At 33.3% G+C, this 18470-nt stretch overlaps 1 protein-coding gene across 1 annotated transcript in view; it reads left to right on the top strand.

Moving 5' to 3' along the window:
* The window catches only part of LOC129003118 (putative fatty acyl-CoA reductase CG5065), a 53603-nt gene extending 41181 nt beyond the window's left edge, over positions 1–12422 (top strand). Inside the window, exons 4-9 of the mRNA XM_054431356.1 lie at positions 359–504; positions 6107–6216; positions 7581–7773; positions 8461–8709; positions 9786–10043; positions 11252–12422. Of these exons, the coding sequence (XP_054287331.1) occupies positions 359–504; positions 6107–6216; positions 7581–7773; positions 8461–8709; positions 9786–10043; positions 11252–11414 (1119 nt within the window). The 3' untranslated portion in view covers positions 11415–12422. The remainder of the gene's footprint in view (positions 1–358; positions 505–6106; positions 6217–7580; positions 7774–8460; positions 8710–9785; positions 10044–11251) is intronic.
* The last annotated feature ends 6048 nt before the right edge of the window (positions 12423–18470 follow it).

The following is an 18470-nucleotide window of genomic DNA, read 5'->3' as shown; positions in this document are numbered from 1 at the left end:
TTATATCAACTCAGTATTGGAATCTGGAGTATGGTCTCTGTGTTTTATCTTGAAATACGGCAAAATATTAAAAAAATATTGATTATACATATTGTGTATATTCTACACCGATTTCATGATCGTTTAAAACACAATGCTTTGAACTTTCTTTGACGATCGTGTACGTTGTGTTTGTAATTTATTCATAAATAAAAATATGTCTATGCCGAATAAACAGAAACCCCAGATAGACATTTGTTTGATTTTCTATGAACTTTAAAAATTCTTTCAAAATACTTTTTATGTGTTAAATTCTAAGTTATATGGATTATTTTTTTTTTTTTTAATACGACAGTAATCGTGTCATGTGATTTTACAGGCATTCGTCCACCTGTCTACAGCGTTTTGTCACTGCGAGTATGATACTTTAGAGGAGACGACCTACCCCTCCCCCGCCAACCCCCATGATATAATCCGCATCTGTCAGTGGATGGACGACACTACACTGGAGTTGATAACTGCAAGGTAGGACGGAACTCATAGAACAACATACATAAAGTAAAATAGACAGTATATTAGTTTGACTTTTCCGTAACGTAACCGCCAAGCTGTGTCAGTGTTCGTTAGTTACCGTGTAAAGATTTGTCAAGGCATTTTATCAAACACCCTTTCATCACAAAGAGTATAAGTGTGCGACTGTGCTTGCCAACATATAGATGTAATGATTAAGCAATTGCAATTAACAAATACAGTGGAAAGATAAAGTTCAAAATACTGAAGGCCTAGATGTTCTTGAGTTTATTATAATGTCTTTGACAAAGTGTTATTGGATAGTTCCTAAATCTATGTGCCTCGTAGCTTACACAGGCATTTATAAATTTATTTAAACATCGGCACCTCGGTTGATATTGTCAATATTTTCCAGACCTTAAGTTTCTGTTTTGTACGTTGGCTTTTGTACCAACGGCTGCAGTTTTCCTTCCACAATCCTACTATTCTTTGTCCAGAAGTATTTATATGCGCTGCTTTGTAATATACTAGCTGCTGTACCCGTGCTTCGCAACGGGAAGAGAAAATCAGTTTCATAATCATTGGCATAGATTTTGAATACGTAATCTTATGATAAAGTTTTAAAATAAATAATTCAACACAGTTGTGTATATATTTAATTTCTTTGGATTAGATGTCTGAAATTGTGAAATGAGCATTTTTCAGTCATTTTTGTTTATATTGAAATGAACATAATGAGTTATCTTATTCTGCCATGGAGACCAATCAGTATTTACTTTTGAAAACTTCACCTCAAAATTTTGAACATCCACGGGGTGAAGCCCAAGGGGAACTCAAGGAAGTGAATAGGCCTATGACGTTGCTAGATATATGGACCTTGTGATTAATCTTGGCTATATTGGTTTAGTATTTTAGTCGTGACAGCCACCCATACAGAAACCCAAACAGACAGACAGACAGATAGACAGTAGACAGACAGACACCACCAATTTTACTATAGTATGGATAGCCTAATTTTAGGAATGTGTTCGCTAATGTGTTTTAACGGTCAACACACTTGTATTACAATAAAGTAGACGAAAATACAAAAACTCCTATTTAACGTATCAAGCAAAGCAAGGTGTTTCACTAAAACGCTATAAGAATCCGGGATATCAATAACTGACATTCACAACTATTGTGAACCCACAACATGACTGTCGTAGATTAGTGGTCCTTCACGCTACTTCTGAGGAACCTACTTAGGCCTACCAACCCTTAAAACACAGATAATTAACTATGTCGTTTGTTGATAGTTTTATCATTATTAATCGTATAAAACTTATAGGTATCTTTTAATTTAATCAATTAAGAAATTTGTCAATCCTTGTTTCGACGCTCTAAATGTAAACATATTCAAATTCGGTAGAATCAATGTACTCAACAATTACCACAGAACAGAAATAAATTTAAATGGCTCATTAGCTAGCAGTAAAATCATTCCGATATCAAAGGCTAAATGTTTTATAAAGCCTTTGATAGTAATTTAATTAAGCGTAATTAAAGTTTGATGAAGTTTAATTCACAAATTAAAAAAAAAACTTGACGAGAAGTAACTTCTAAATAGGGAAAATTATGATAACAAATCAGAGCTGCGTGCTGAGATCTCATAAACAACTGGGAAAGCTAGAGAATTAAAACAAATTCCCGCGTCATCAGTCATGTGTTTATCTCAGCTGTTCTTTTATTTCAGCCCTTCAACAATATATCACTCCGAGATGATTTGTAAGCATTGTTGTTCTCTTGTAAAATATTGTAGCATACGATCACTTAAAATTGCTTGTTAATTTTATTCTTGGTGGGTAGCAAAATTTTCATCCCATCAGGAATTCAATTGTGAGTCTATACCACGTTTATTCTTGCTTTATCACAGTATTTTTTGTAATAGACTATCCATCGGGTCAGAAGATTTACCCTTAAAAGGTTTAACAGAATACGTGCCACCAAATAGGTCTTGCAATAACTCATAGTTTAAAATAAATAATTCTCTAAATTGTGTACTACATCTTTTGGTTTTCAAGTAAAATTCTTTAACACGTAAACTTAATTCCTAAAGTTGTATTCAGTACTACTTTATTTTATTTAGTGTGAACATAAATAAGAAAACAAATATTAGGTAACTATTTACATACTTACCAAATAAAATAAATTTAAACACCAGGCTCATGAGGTCATCTGTACCACACAACAAAGCAAGTTTAAAATTTAATAAAACTTACATCCTCAACACCTTCTGCTTCGCTTTCTGTCAAAGCAATTGATGTATCCCTATGGTTTACAATTACGCACGTCTTGTGGAAAACATATTGACGGTTAGAAAACTGCTAAATCTAGATACTGTTAGCGTACAATCAAATAAGATAAGTATTAGCATACCTCCCATATTAAAAAATACAACCAATGGATTGGTTTAAAACAAATGAAATTACTTAAAACATCAAATTTCAAAATTCAAAAGTCTACCTTTACTGAAAAATTAAATTTCCTACTTCTCATTGTTTTACAAAACCAGCATAGTTTAGCAAGTGTTTACAGTATACTAAATGAAAACACAGTCCTTATTTCAGCTAAGTAAGACGATGTTTTCCCTATACTCGAGAATATTCTATCATCCTGACACTGCCTAGCCTACAGATAGATCAGTGATTAGGATTTGATTATTAATGATTTGTGGAGAAGCTATACGCAATTAGTACCTAGCTTGAGGTTGAGTATATCAAACCAACGCCAGACTTATCCTAGACGACTTACATTTGACAGTTTTTGCTTATAATATTAACTTATATATTGGGGACCTATGCAAATGCGCATTTTAACAGATGTCAAACTTGTATAGGATGCAAAACGAATAAAAAAAATCAATAACGTTTTATCTTTATGGGATTACAACTTCTAAATTACAATAAATAAACTTTATGATTGTATATCTAAACCATATAGTGTCGTTTACCTAACCTAATCAGGCGATGAGCTTAAACTAAATTGCAGTACTCGCACTTAAAAATATTATGAAGAAATTCACAGGACCTATAAAAATAGATCGAACTGGGGGGACGAACCCCTAAACGAAATTCCCTTGTTAGTTGCCATTCGTCACTCCATTTGATCATAACCACAATACAAACAATGATATGCTTATAAATATTTGTTACGCATGGAGCAAACATACGTGTCTTATTCCAAAACAAAGTTTAGACATTCCTAAATTACAAATTACAAATTAACAATATAATATTAATTACAATATATGTTTTCCATCGTAACGTAATGATCCAAAGTAAACACACAAGACCTGTGATACCATCCAGGGTAACATCCTGACGAAAGATTTGGGAAGTGTAAAATCAAATTGGCAATCTCGTTTTACGCCCCGAGTTCACAAATACTGAGCCTGAGTCTACACGAGGGTTGTTTATGTTCAGTGGTCACTTGGGGCAGCTTGTGTGTCAACGAGAGAAACTGATGGGGCGGTTCACGTTTGCACAAACCGTTACAGTTTTAAATTAACATAAGAACACTTATTTGCTAGCAATGCACTACGTACCATTATAACTGAAAAAACTTAACACTTGAAGAGTATTGGAAATGGTGTTTTACTTATTGTATACAGTATACCCAAATGTTAACCAGCAAATATTGTTAAAGCCAATCAAGTAACAAGGTCGTTAATTTTCGAACAAATGAAATTTGATGTGTTATCAATGTTACTCCTATCGTTAACAATGATGCAGGCCAAAGGCCAATGGAATTGTTTTAGCTACGAAGTTGTGTCTTACTCCGGCGCGGGAGGGCCGGTTCAATGCCCGGTAAATATATTAACATTTTAACATATTATTAACATTTTAAAGATTTGGTCTACTTTAGTAAAATCATTTTTACTCTTAATAATTAAAAGTAAAATCATTTTTACTCTTAATTGTTTCATCCAAAATGCCTTGAACGAATATATTCTTAGTTTTACAATAATACTTACACTAGGGGACTATATGCTGAATAGTTGGACTCAAATTAACTCGAGATCAGATCCACAACCTACTAGCATGCCTTGCAACGGGATCAGTATGCAGAGTTAGTTTGTACTGTAAACGAAAAGCTATCACAATACAGGTGATGCAAAACTTGTCAATAGTGTGATTTTCATTTTTAATGAGATATTTTAGTTAAAATGTGATATAGAAAATGGATACGGTATTCACTTATCCTGCAGGTTTGTTGCGGTAAAAGTATTTAATACTGAAATAAAAATTGTATTTCAAAATATTTCTCTTAAGACTTAGGATAACAGCCGAGGTTGATACGGTCATAGAATCTTACTTATTTTACAATGAATAATTTCTTATATCAAATACGTAAAATGAAGTGCATTTGACAGTTCTGCTTGTTTACCCTATAACATTATGAGTGCTTCTTCCTCTATGTTGCAATGTTTACAAATCAATATTTACTACTAAAACTCTCACCTCAGAACTTTGAAAGCCCGCGGGGCAGAGTCCTAGGTCAATATCGAAGACGGAACAGTTCTATATGTATCCTCGGAGCTAAAGCTTTATTTTTGCCCAGTCGATTCAGTAGTTTTTGAGTTTGGCTCTTACGAACACACAGACAGAAAGACAGACAGACACCGCCTCTTTTTTATAATAGTATATGCTATTTGCATATACTGTGTTTGTTTAAATCACAGTTATGCTGAAATACTCAAATGTACATAATTTATATGCACACGTATGAACAATAGTCACATTTTATAATACTACAATGTAAAAAGAAACCGTGTGTTGAAGCTACTAACAATCTATGGTGTAAGCTCTAAGTAACATGAGAAATCACCATTGTAAATACTATCACAATATTCACATATTTCATGATAAATAACATATTTAAAACCAATTCAGCTCAGAAGTTCTGGTTTATCCGCACGATATGGAACATATGGGAGTCAGTGATTTGGAATTATGACGCGTGCAGGCTCATCCATCTGAATAAACGTTATCGCCATTAAAGTAATGTGCTTATGCGAATCACCTAACTTTGCTCGGTCATTCAATAAACACTCAATACTTTGAGATGGGTTAACTCACTTAAATAGGGTAACCTATTTCATATATTTATGAATTTGACTTTATGTCCTTATTAATGTGTTAAGTAAGTAGGCTAGGGTTTAAATCCTGCTCTGTGCTGGCTCATTGCTAGACTAATTACTAAAGAACAAAACTGTAATAATCAGCCAAGGCGCAGGAACAAATTAAATCTCTGATTACTAGCAGATATAAAATTTGAGAGCTTAAGTGATCAATCAAACTCCTAAATTGTATAAGGTGAAGTTTAATAATGATTAAAAGAACCCTCTAATTTAGTGAATGAAACTGGATTTTTGTATGAAAATGTGGATGGATATTCAAAGTACGATGTTGGAACAGAGATTTGTGAAACGGTTGCCATAAAGCTGTATATCTTGACAAAACAGCTCGTTGACCAAGTACTCGGTCAAAGATTTATGAGGATTTTCTAACCTGATATTTGATTTAGTTTACGTTATTTACAAAAAAGTGTTTAAATGACATCTTGTGTTGTTCAACAGGTTGCTTGGACCACACCCCAACTGCTACACATACTCTAAGAGATTAGCCGAGAGCCTTGTGAGCGAGTTTGGGACCCGCATACCTTGCGCTATTGCTCGTCCTTCTATAGGTATGTTTTTTTTTTATTTTTACTGTAATGGAAAAGATATGAAAATAATATGATATCTGTATGTTTTTCTTTCATAATGAGACCACGTAACCTTTTATTCTGACATTTTAAAGAATGTGTATAAATTATACTCATTGTACTGAAAAATAAGAGGCCGGAACCTAAACGTAACGGTTTAGTGATTTTTCAGATCTATTAAGGTTTGCTATTAGTTAATCTTTGTTTTAAGGGGATAAAGTACTTTGTTTTCAAAATCATTAATAAAGATTATATTTTGTTTGAGTTTCTAAATTTTTTTTAAATATAATTTAAGGGTTAACTTGATAATTTATATAAAACAATAAATGAACTAAAATTAATTACGACTTGGTTTACTCTAAAGTAATACTGTAATACACACTTTTATGATGTATCAGCATAACTGAGGACCTACAGTACATTCTCTTCTTCTGTTGCCCAAAGGCGGGGGAATTCACCCCTACTGTTTACAATTATTGTGTACATTACTGTGTGTAACCCAAGACTTAAAACGCAATGGGTCAAGTCAAATTTAAATTGATTTATCTTTGTATCAGATTTATTGTTACAATTCTGCTAACATTCTCAAAATTTGAGGGTTTCTTGTTGCTAAATTCAACTAGTAATTAAGAAATTTCGTTGTAGAATGGATAATTGTGTGTAAAATACCAGGGACAACAACTTAAATGTGATTCTTTCAGGCAAGTCACCAAAATAATACCACATATACAACTTTGTCATAAAATAAGTAAGAAAATACCCAGTGATTTTCGTTTCAAAAACCCATTGATTATTATGCGCCTGGTATGTAGGAAAGAAAATAAAATTAGCTAAGATAGACAAAAGCTAAAAGTCTAAGAGCTAAGCTATCATTATAAAGATAATCTTCATCTGATTTGAGTCACAACCTGTCGCAATGCTGCAGAACCGAATCAGCAGTAAGGAGAATCGAGAACATCCGATGTGATCAGCATTTAGTATGGTGCAGCTTACCCAAGAGTGCATCAGCATACTGTAACAGTCGCGGTTGAGGCATTGCTTAAATCATGACCTTAAAAATTATATGTCGTCTCAAGGTCTATTGTTATTGATAATTTAACTTTTTTAATTAATTTGACTACATTTATTTGCCCTTTATGGAACCTACGGTATTTAATACTTAAAAATAAAAAGTCCATTTTTCAATTTTGTGGCATAAAGGTTGCCTCTATTTTTATTATTTCGCTATTAGGGAGAATATTAAACATTTTCGATGCAAAAAAATATGATTTGGTAAAAGATTTGTTGTTTGACCAACATTGATTAATTTTAAGTTAACAGTTAACACCACTGTTACAATGTTACAGTGACTCCCGCTTACCGAGAGCCCGTGCCGGGATGGGTGGACAACCTCAACGGCCCCGTGGGTGTGATGGTCGGCGCTGGCAAGGGTGTCATCAGATCCATGTTGTGTGGGGAAGATAACAGAGCAGAGGTCATCCCCGTGGATGTCGCCATCAACGCAGTTATCACCATAGCTCACAAGCGAGCTACGCACAAGTATTTTATTTATTTGTATTCCATTTGAGAACACTTACTTTCAAAAAGGGAAGGTGGGTATTTTATTCCAAGACAGAGTAGAAGCTCCCCATAGTTTCGGTGGTTCACACCAAAAACATAAGGGAGGGAAACCCCCAAGAGAACATAGTTATCGCTGTGGCATTATTTTTTTTTTCAACTGAATTTTAACAAGCTCAAATTGAAAGGTTCAATTGTATGTAAAAACCGTACTATGTACAGTAATACATGTTTGTATTTGTTAACAACTCACTTCTATAAACTAGAATCTTATATTGTCTGTGCTAGAATTGTTTTGTTATGAAAGTAATTAGTCTCTAAAACTTTAAGACATTTAGCCAAAAAAAGTTTAATTTAAAATTTTATTCGCCCTAGAGGGGTATTACACATGGAAAACTTCATTAACAGTGGCCATGATTACGTTCTCACTTCATAATTGGAAGCAGAAACTAAAACAAACAACCTTTTTTAATACATTTCTATAACCAAATTCATAAAATTATCTAATAGTAGTTTCTAAATATCTTTAAATTTCACAGCATGTTTGACATATTATTTCTCATTTCTCATTGTACGTTGTTTGTGTAAGTTTTTTCCCCGTTGAAACAATTTTGCAACACTACTAACTCTCAAACTCTCCTTCTACTCCATTATTTCGTTTCTCCTCAGGACTGATCTAGCAGACCAAGTACCAGCCTTCAACATATCCTGTGGTGACGTAGTACCCATGACTTGGGGCGAGGTACTCAAGAGGGGTAAACACTACGCCTACGAGTACCCCTTCAACAGCGGCCTGTGGTACCCCAACGGAACCATCCGTACAAACCGCTTCGTGCACAACCTCATTGTCTTCTTCCTTCAGATTCTCCCTGCCTACTTCATTGACTTCGTGATGATCCTGATCAGGCAGAAGCGGTTGTAAGTACTTTGCTTGATATCAAAGTAAGTATTTTTGTAGAGTTGATAGTGATGTATAAAAGAGGCTAATGGTCAATTCAAATGCCAGTATTGTTCTGGATGCTTTCCAGAACCAATATTATTGAAATTATGATACGCCCTGTTTGAACTGATGGAATCCTTAAGAAAACTGTTGCAGTTTGAGAGATAACCAACATCAGGTTCAGTGAAGTATTACTAACCCTTAGCCTAATTAAATCTAATGTTTACAGTTTGCCTTGGCAATTAGATTCTTGGGCTTTTCTTTAAAGGAACGGATTTGATCTGTTCTTGTGACTACTATCAAACATCAACATTTTTCTAGTAAGTATCATTTGACAGCCCAGTGGCATATGTCATCTGGGTTCAGAATCGAATCGAACTAATAACCTTCATATTCAGATACTATAACCAGTCTGTCCCATTAAGTGGTCGAAAACCACACAAAACACAATGAACGAATAAATAACTGTGAAAGTCATGGTCGTGTATGCAATTTACATTCTTTCATATTTATGGAGTACTGTTTACTATTTAGGGCTACAGTGTTACATGTTAATATAAATCAATAGAGGTACTACATATGTTTTTTTTCTATTAATATTACTATACTTAATACGCGATTGTATTCTCATCAACCAGAGAGTAGTACAATCAAGGTGCGTTAAATATGTCAATAAAGATAACATAGGTATTTTGAAGTTTTTTTACTTAGTATTTCATCAGTCAAAGTATTTAATTATTTAAAAAAAAACTGGACAGGTGAGGTAGTGCTCTACTAGCTACCAATAGAACCTCGTATTTGTAGCTCTTGATGGTTCAGGACTCCCATCATCCCCCATCATCATCGAACTGATAAATAGTCCTGGCTAAAGAACAAGCTGATTTTCATCGGTAAATATCTATAATCACTTGCATTCAATCCCCATGCATCTAATCCCCACCATCGCCATAAAATATACTCACCCTTTTGTAACGTCAGTTTAATATAAGACACTGTTTATTTAAGAGGGTATGTTAGATCGTAAATGATTTCACACTGGTTGTACTATCCCCAGCATGGTTCGTGTCCAGAAGCGCATCTCTGTAGGGATGGAAGTTCTGCAATACTTCACGATGCGCAACTGGCATTTCCGCGTGGATCGGACCAGAGCTCTGACGGAGGATATGAACCAACGAGACAGAGAGATATTCTACCTGGCCAACATGACGTACCACATAGACGAGTACCTAGTCAACATACTGCTGGGGGCGAGACAATACTGTATGAAGGAGCCTCTTAGTAGTCTGCCTACGGCGAGGAAACATCTCACCTGGTGAGTAGAGGAGGTGTGATGATAGAACCTATTAGTTAACCTATAGCACAATGCCGTGACACAATCAAATGTATAAGTCAATGATTGTACATCTTGTGAGAACAACAATGAAAATCTACGCTGATTAAGTCATTTTATTGGAATATTTTAAGATAAAATTGTTTTGGGACTCATGGGGGAATAAATTTCAAAATCTTGTAAACAAATATAATAAAATACATCTTTAAAAACTGTTTGATATATTGACACTCTTAGTTTCAAGACGTTAGATACGTATAAAAGATTTTACATTGGCTCTCAATTTCGGGCAGTTACACCGGTATGTTTTGTAGCAACCCGGGTTGACACAGGGCTTGGAATGGACATTAACCTAAGTGCTAAGCTAACATGGTGATTGCAGGCAACTACTAGTGTACTACTAGTTTGGTACTGCTAAGTACATTATGACCAGTTGATTGGTATTAGGTATTTAGTAGTGGAGGATATCAAAATGTATGTACGGTTCTCGAATTAATAATCCATTTATTCATAATATCAAAACACTGAATTGATCATTTTATGGTATTTTCTTTATAATGTTACAAGATATTATTTGATATTTGTTGGTTGGTTGTTAAAGGGTCAGGCTACTTAAATATTCAAATAGTTCAATTGTTGTTGTTTGAATACGAACGCTGATTTTTGCAAATGTTTATTTTCCATACGATAAAAGTAGCATTTGAGGATAACACACAAGGTAAACTATGGTTGAAATTAACACTCGGCTAGCACAGTTACGGCAGCATTGTCCAGAACGCCACAGTTAGCCTATTCGTTCAAAGAATAAATTTGACTTAACTATTTAGTACCATGAAAATTGGTTGAGCAATAAGCTAATCTAGTTAGTTAAATGTTCCTAAACATTTCATTAGAACATCAACAAATAGGGAGGAGGGACCTTAAAGTAATTTAGGAAATCTTGTATTGTTGCTTATCTGTAGTCTGAAATTATTTTGAATGTGAATTCTATGGGGGGCTATAGTTTGGTCGTAAGGTTCGTTCTACTTTGGCTATTGTATAAATAGACTCACTTACTGTAACTTAATTACTCCCATGGCCATTGATACCATAGAAGGGTTTCAGTCTCGCTAACAATTGCTCGCCATCTTTCCCGGTCATATGCATACAAATGTATACTAATAAGAAGCCTGACATAATGTGTGTGTCAGGTTGTTCTGGCTGGACTGCCTAGTCAAGGCAGTGCTGGGGCTGCTAGCTGCTTGGTTCCTGGTGGGATGGGTGTCTGTGGCTCGTTCTCTACTGGACTTCTCTGCCACCCATCTACAGAGACTGCCGTTCCTCAAAGCCTTAGTCCCACACGCTAGTCCCTGAAAACACACGACAGTCAGCACTCCCTAGGTCTTTAGGTTCTTAACAAGACTATAAGCCAATTCTGAATTGTAAATGTCATAATCTTTTTCATTTTCCTTTGTTTAAAGATGTACCAAAGTACCATGAGTGATAAAAATTAATAATCAATAACTAATCGCCTCCTTTTAGTGAAAAAAAACATGTTCGAATGGGAGAGTGTCTAAAAGGTCAAATATTTAAAAGTAGTTTATGCTTAAAATTAGGAGGTAGTGTATTTGCTATTGCTCAGTGGTGAATAGCTATAAAAATCGTCTTGCTAATTTCAGTTGGGGTTTTTTGCGCTTTAGCAGTGTCATGATGACTGTATAATGTTTGTTCGTATGTTTGGGCAATAAACATCATACACAATTGAAAAACTAATAACTGTTCGGCATTCAGTGGAGATGCTGTTAAAAAAGTATCATGATCCAACGACCATGCACGTAATTCTACATTATGAACAATACAAAGCTTTGTATTGTTTAGTTGATGAATTAGTCTAACCCAGTTTGAATATTAAACGCAGCATTTGTACCGAACTAAAATTGTTAAGGTACATTTTAAGAATCATCTTGTTTCTCATAACAAACATAGGAGAACATATTACCATGATGGGGAACATTGTGGTAGTACAAATATCTCTTGATTTCATATGTATATAGGTCACAGGAAGAGAACTATTTTAAGTTTAAGATTTTGTTCAGACATTTATGGATAATATGCCGAATGTCATTGGCCTTATGTTGTCATTATGTCACACCTACGAGACTGTATCACAATTAGTTGTAGTATGAATATTTGTAGGATTTAGGTTGGGGATAATACTATTAACTCGGCACCACAATAACACCGCAGCCAACATGGGAATGTAATCGACAAACTGCTGCAGCGTGTGTTACTGTATTTAGAATGTGTGGTGCTGTACAGATCTAGCTGTTTTGATAGTGTTGTAACAATAAAGTGTTTTGAATGTTTTGGTCTTTTATTTACTCAGTTTATAGATAGCACATACATAATCCCCCCTCTGTAGAATAAACCAATATGTTGGTTGAGTAATAAATACAAAATTTTTATACTTTGTAAAATATTTTTACCTAACTTCATAGATTAACTCAGATTAATCTTCGTAAAACCTATATGTGTTCTTCGGCATAGCACGTGATATTAATTTTACGGAAAGTAGTTGAAAGTAAATCTTATAACACTTCAAATGTATGTTTACACTTAATAAAAACAGTTAATATACGTATAAAGACACTATACTGTCAGTTGTCTTGCTATATTTGTTTTAAGCATTTATAAAGTAGTTAAAGGCGTATTTTTAGTGGAATGTTATTGCTGGCGACTTACGGTATTTACTTTACTGATTTGCATATTTGTTTATTTTGATCTTTATGCTTGTTTTCCTTAAAAATGTATAAGAAAATCATGTACTGTTTATTGCTAGTTGGATGTTGTTAATGAATTACGTATTTTATACTCTTTTGTTGCCAATTGTAATGTCTAAGTGTTAAATCATATTTTAAAGTTGTAATTTAAGCAACTTGAGCAACTTATTTAGATAAGTACTGAATCCGTCATCTTGAAATACCGTAATACTACTGCATTATTGATCCCATGTTTAAAGCAAATTATACTGTTATCAAAATTTAATGTCCGTTGAAAATATAATTCAAATAAAATAAAAGATAGTAAGTGGTAGTGATTACCACAATCACACAGATATATTGGTAATCGCAATATCTTCGCTGTGTTCTCTCCTCGTGGCGGGCACAGGCAGAACAACTATTAAGTGTAAATATAATATGTTTCAAGTGTTATTATACTATTTTCAGCCGATTTCTGTAAAAACTATTAAAACCCTTATGTGGTTGGAATTTCAAAAACTATTTCAAGGCTGTAGTCCGAAATTTGACAGCTCAACTCGCATTAAACATTTTTAGTTTGAGTACTACCTAACAATAACATGCATTTTATTGTAAAAAAACTTTTCTGCTAAAGATCTATAATGATAAAATATAAACCTACAGATGACCAGAGAGCGCGTTTAGGCAATATAAGCCCTGCAGGTCTCGTAGAGCCCTCCTATACAGGGTAGAGCCTTTATTTACATGACAATATTGACATTGTGTTGGGCCGCTGCAATATTCTGCTGATGCTATTGTCTGTTGCCGATATTTGAATAAAAATCTCCAACGGACATTGACAACTTTACAAGATATAAGCAAACATAATAACTAAACTATAACTTATGCAAAGGTTGTTGGTAAATTTCGGGAATTCAACCTAGTCTAGGACAGATGGTTTTTGTTATAACCACTAGTACGGCTGTGACCCACGTACTCCATTTACTAATAGTGAATCCACTCGATAATTAGATAACACGAGCCTATTTTTTTATGTTCACCAATCCATTCCATTTTGCAATGAGTTAGTTCAGCTGGTTTAGTGGTTAGAGCGCGGGACTTCGGTTCCTGAGGTCTCGGGTTCAAATCCCGCCAAATTGCCAATGGATTTTATCTAGATATTGCCACAACCCCTAGGTCTAGCCTGAAGTAATTTGAAAAACAATCCCGGGCTCGTGCCTAGCGTCCTTGGAAAGAAAACTTGTAGTCCCTCTGCTAGCGTAAGCAGGCTATAGTATAAGTTATTCAACCTTAATGTTACACAAACCAAATATTTTATTCTTATAATACTAAGTTAAATAAATGATTATACTCATAAATATACATTTAACAATATCAATAAGTATTTGAAATAGGTGCCTCCACACGAGTTTTTAATTTTGATATACTTTGATAGTTTTTAACCTCCTGAATTAAAATGCAATTATTTTTAACCGGGAATTGATATTACTAGATGGTATTACTGTTCAAATATACGACTTTTGGAGGTTTGTTATTGGCGTTAGGCCTACTAGAAATGGCCACCTTACCATAACTAGAATAAGCTACTATTTACTGGGGTGCTAAGTGAAGGCGAGATGAAGATAAGAATAAGAACATCGTTGATTAAAAATAAAAATTATCGTACTAGGGACACTCATAAGTGTGATTAGATTAAGTAAGGAAAAGTTTGGGTTATAATGAACTGAGTTGTTGGTTTATGATTACTCCAGACTGTTTTTGTACAATTAAAACCCTGAGAAGAAACACTGCAGAAAGTCTTAAAAACGCAGTAAATTTGCCAAAATGGAAGTATGGAAAATCTCTTTTCAGTGTTAAGTGCAATTACTGTTTTAAGTATTTTAAGTTTTTTTTTTTATTTTACATGTAAATAAATTGGTTAATTTCCTTAAATCTGACTTGTGCTGTAGGTAATTATTGTTTTGCTCACATTTAATGAACTTTGAATTTTTAAATATGTAATACTAGATGTTGTACCCGTGCTTTGCAACGGGAAGAGGACACAAAATATAAACATTTTAATGTTTACATCTGTTGCATATAATTTTTACACATCCACCAACGCTTTAAGAAACAAAATTAAACTTTTATGGCCTTAATAGAAACGTTTAATTTTTTTACTTTTAAATCTGGTAAGTAGTGAATACCACCATTTTGGTTTTGATTAATTTTAAATCTTGTGTAGGCTGATATGAGAAAAACTGACCAAATCCTCGAATAAAACTTTGAAATACATGATTTACCTTCATCTCCCTTTATTGCATATCTTTTAATTTATTATTGACATTTTCAATTTCAATTTTGAAGTTGCAAAAATACTAATTAATAAATTTAAATGTTAGATTGCTTTCTTCTTTATATTAAATCACAAATCCTTCCATCTTCAGTTTCTTCGCTCTCAATAAATTATTAGCAAAACTAAGTCAGCTGTTATAAACTTTAGAAATATTGCTGTGCCTTATCAATAGTCTTTTTAAATATTAAAGAAACTATATCTATAGGTACTATAAACAATTTTTAAAAAAATTATTTGGCATCAAAGACAGCAGACAAAACTAATATGATTATCAAAGCATCAAGGACTAAAAAAGTAATAGCAATTACAGTATATGGTTCATTGCATCTCTGATTCTACTCTACAAAAATATCAACAAACAACTTAATATACAAACCAGTTCTTTTAATCAGTTTCATCGTCCATTGCCTTAACATTTTTACACTTAAAAATAAGTAAACATAGTAACATATATTTCGTTGATTTTAGAAACAAAAGAACACTGTGTACTGCTTAGTTGTATGATATTTTCCTTGGTTTAATTTAATCAGTGGTGTGGCAAAACACAAATAATAAATGTATTAAATAAATTAAATGTGAACTGAAAGCTATTTTAAGATAAAATAAGAGTATTTTGTATTACCATTTGATAATTAAATATAGTTACACATATACAACAGATTTTAGAAAACAAAAATCAATTACGTACAATTTAGTCATTGATGATATTCTTTAGTTTAATTTAAGCATAGGTTTAGCAAAACACAATAACTTAATTTACCTAAATATACATATAAAAAACAATGTGATGTGCAAGTTATGTTAAGTTAATCTAACACATGTTAAGCAGTTAGCATTTTTTTAAATGTAGCCTCCAAATTCATACAAAACATCAATACATTGTAATTTCCATACTGTTTCCATTAAAACATATCAATAACATTATTTTCATAACTTAGACACTTTAAAAAATCCAAAGCAGAGCCGGAGTTGATACAGCAACGGTTATAGAATATTTTTTCTATAATCATTGACATAGTTTTAGAATAAATAATCCATGGTAAAAGGTTAGATTAAAATAAACCTACCTCATAGTTATGGAAAATATTATATTTAGTTTCTTTGTGTCAGCTGTCTGAAATTGTGAAATATGCAGTTTAGTAGTTCTTCTTGTTTACATTTAAATGCCAAAGCAAATGTAAACAAACATTGTTAGTGTTCTCATCGCAGCCATGGAGACCAATCAATATTTACTTTTAAAATGTTCACCTCAGAACTTTTAAAGCCAAAGGGGTAAAGCCTACGGTCACTATCGAAATGTGAATAGTCCTATAATGGTCCTTGGTATGATAGCTATATTTTTGTAAAATTTAAGCCCAGTTGGTTCAGTAGTTTTTCTACCTATTTGTAATACACATACAGACATACACCATTAGATTTTTATATAATAGTATAGATTGTAATTGGGTTTTAAATTTTGTAAATAGTACGTTCAATAATTAAGGGCAATCATGTTTAGCAAATGCTGTTAATGAAGTCTTTTTGTTTTAAAATAAATGGCAAGATCTCTTTTTTTAGTAGGTATTTAAAGTGTACTATCCAACGATACCAATTTTAAAAATATCTTATAAAAAATAACTGAAATATCGTGATTTTTGTCGGAAAATGAGGAAGAATAGGGCTAAACTAGTCAGGTTTGGCTTATTTTACAACTGAAAACCGTAATATTTAATATTTCTTTTTTTCTATCTTTTTGAACTTGGTGTCGTTTGATAGGAAAATTTTAATGCTTCTAATAAAGTTGTTCAAAATATTTTGTTCTGAAAATCAGCAATTTCTTAGTAATTTAAATTTTAAAAATTAAAATGGCCACCATTTTCAAATTTGTAGTTGGATTAATTTTTTTTCTAACATGGGTCTCTTCTATCTTAACATACATACCAAGTACCATAAAGATTGGTTGACAAAATCCAATGAAAAATATGTTATGTAAAAAATAGAAAATGAATGACCATCCAAGTGATTTTGGGAAAATGTTATTCTTTATTTTGACCCATAAATCCATTGATCTGAGGTTGGTTGTTTACTTATGGTACACCGTGGGTATACAGTCGTTTTTGTAGATGTATCCAGAGATCTTACATCTTAATAGGACCTACCATATAAGTTTTTCTTAGGGGGGGGGGGGGTGCCGGAATGTTGTTACACTAGAAAAATGTCTAGAACCGGCCCGGCACAGCGAAGTGTACTTGTCAGCTACAGAGCTGGAAATGGTGTCGTTCTGTTCACAAATGATTCCAGCAACGATCGCATAAGACCAATTAGTGTTATGTGATCGTTGGATTCCAGTAAGTGGCGAGGAGCCTCGTTGCGACGTAAAAGCGAACTGCGGATTTATATGCAAAAACGGCACTTAAAAACCGCCCTCGTACTATTGACCAATGAGGCAACCCGTTTCAACGTCATATAAACGTAAAATTGATAAACAACTAAGCCTTCAATAAAAGAAATTGCCATTAAAAATAAATGAAAAACTAAGTTCGTGAAGAATGTCTGCTAATACAATATTTTTGTTTAAATCGTAAAATGTTGAAGCTGCAAATAAATTGGAATTCAATAAGATTCAAGACATGTGTAATACAGTTCAATACATAATATAGAGTTTACATAAAAGAGTAAGGAGAAGGAACCAAACATCCTCCTGGGATATCAGAGTCACTTCGTTTGTAAAGGCTCTTTGCCTCTTGTAACGAGATTTTCTATCGGTGTTTCCAACTGGCGTGCCGAGATCAAAGAATGCCAATAAATATTTAAATACGTGTATACTTACTCGAATATTACACCAAAATACCGTTGGTGCACAAATGCATAGAAGAATACCACATATAACAATATTAAAAACAAATATTTCAACTGAGTTGACTGAGAACTATCTATGAGAAATTAATTTATATTTCTAATAGGCTACATTTAATTCCAAGCAAATACTTTGGGATCGAGTTGCCGATTGTGATTAAAATTAAAGAGAAGCACGGACAACAAGCAATATACCACAGAAGGCAATATAGCCACATACTAATGCCACAAGTAGCTATATAACGTCCAATATCTATTTAGACGCAACACGTTTATGAATACTCAAATTTTAATTTATAATGCATTATTTCTTATAGGTTGAAATGGGTCAAATTTAAATAACCAAAATTGTATCAAATTAATATTTTGAGAATTTTCTGCATTCAAATTTTGTAAGCGAATTATCCATATAGATAAGCTATTACCATATGTCTTCTGTTACGTGGGACCCGGGACCGATCTAATTTACGTGTTGATATCTCCAGAGGCCAAATGTGCGTG

The sequence above is a fragment of the Macrosteles quadrilineatus genome, unplaced genomic scaffold (genome assembly GCF_028750875.1).
Source record: "Macrosteles quadrilineatus isolate MER2022 unplaced genomic scaffold, UCM_ALF_1.0 Scaffold_9__3_contigs__length_116548681, whole genome shotgun sequence".
Lineage (NCBI taxonomy): Eukaryota > Metazoa > Arthropoda > Insecta > Hemiptera > Cicadellidae > Macrosteles > Macrosteles quadrilineatus.
Note: the sequence above shows the minus strand (reverse complement) of the source record. Positions and strands in the feature narration are given on the sequence as shown.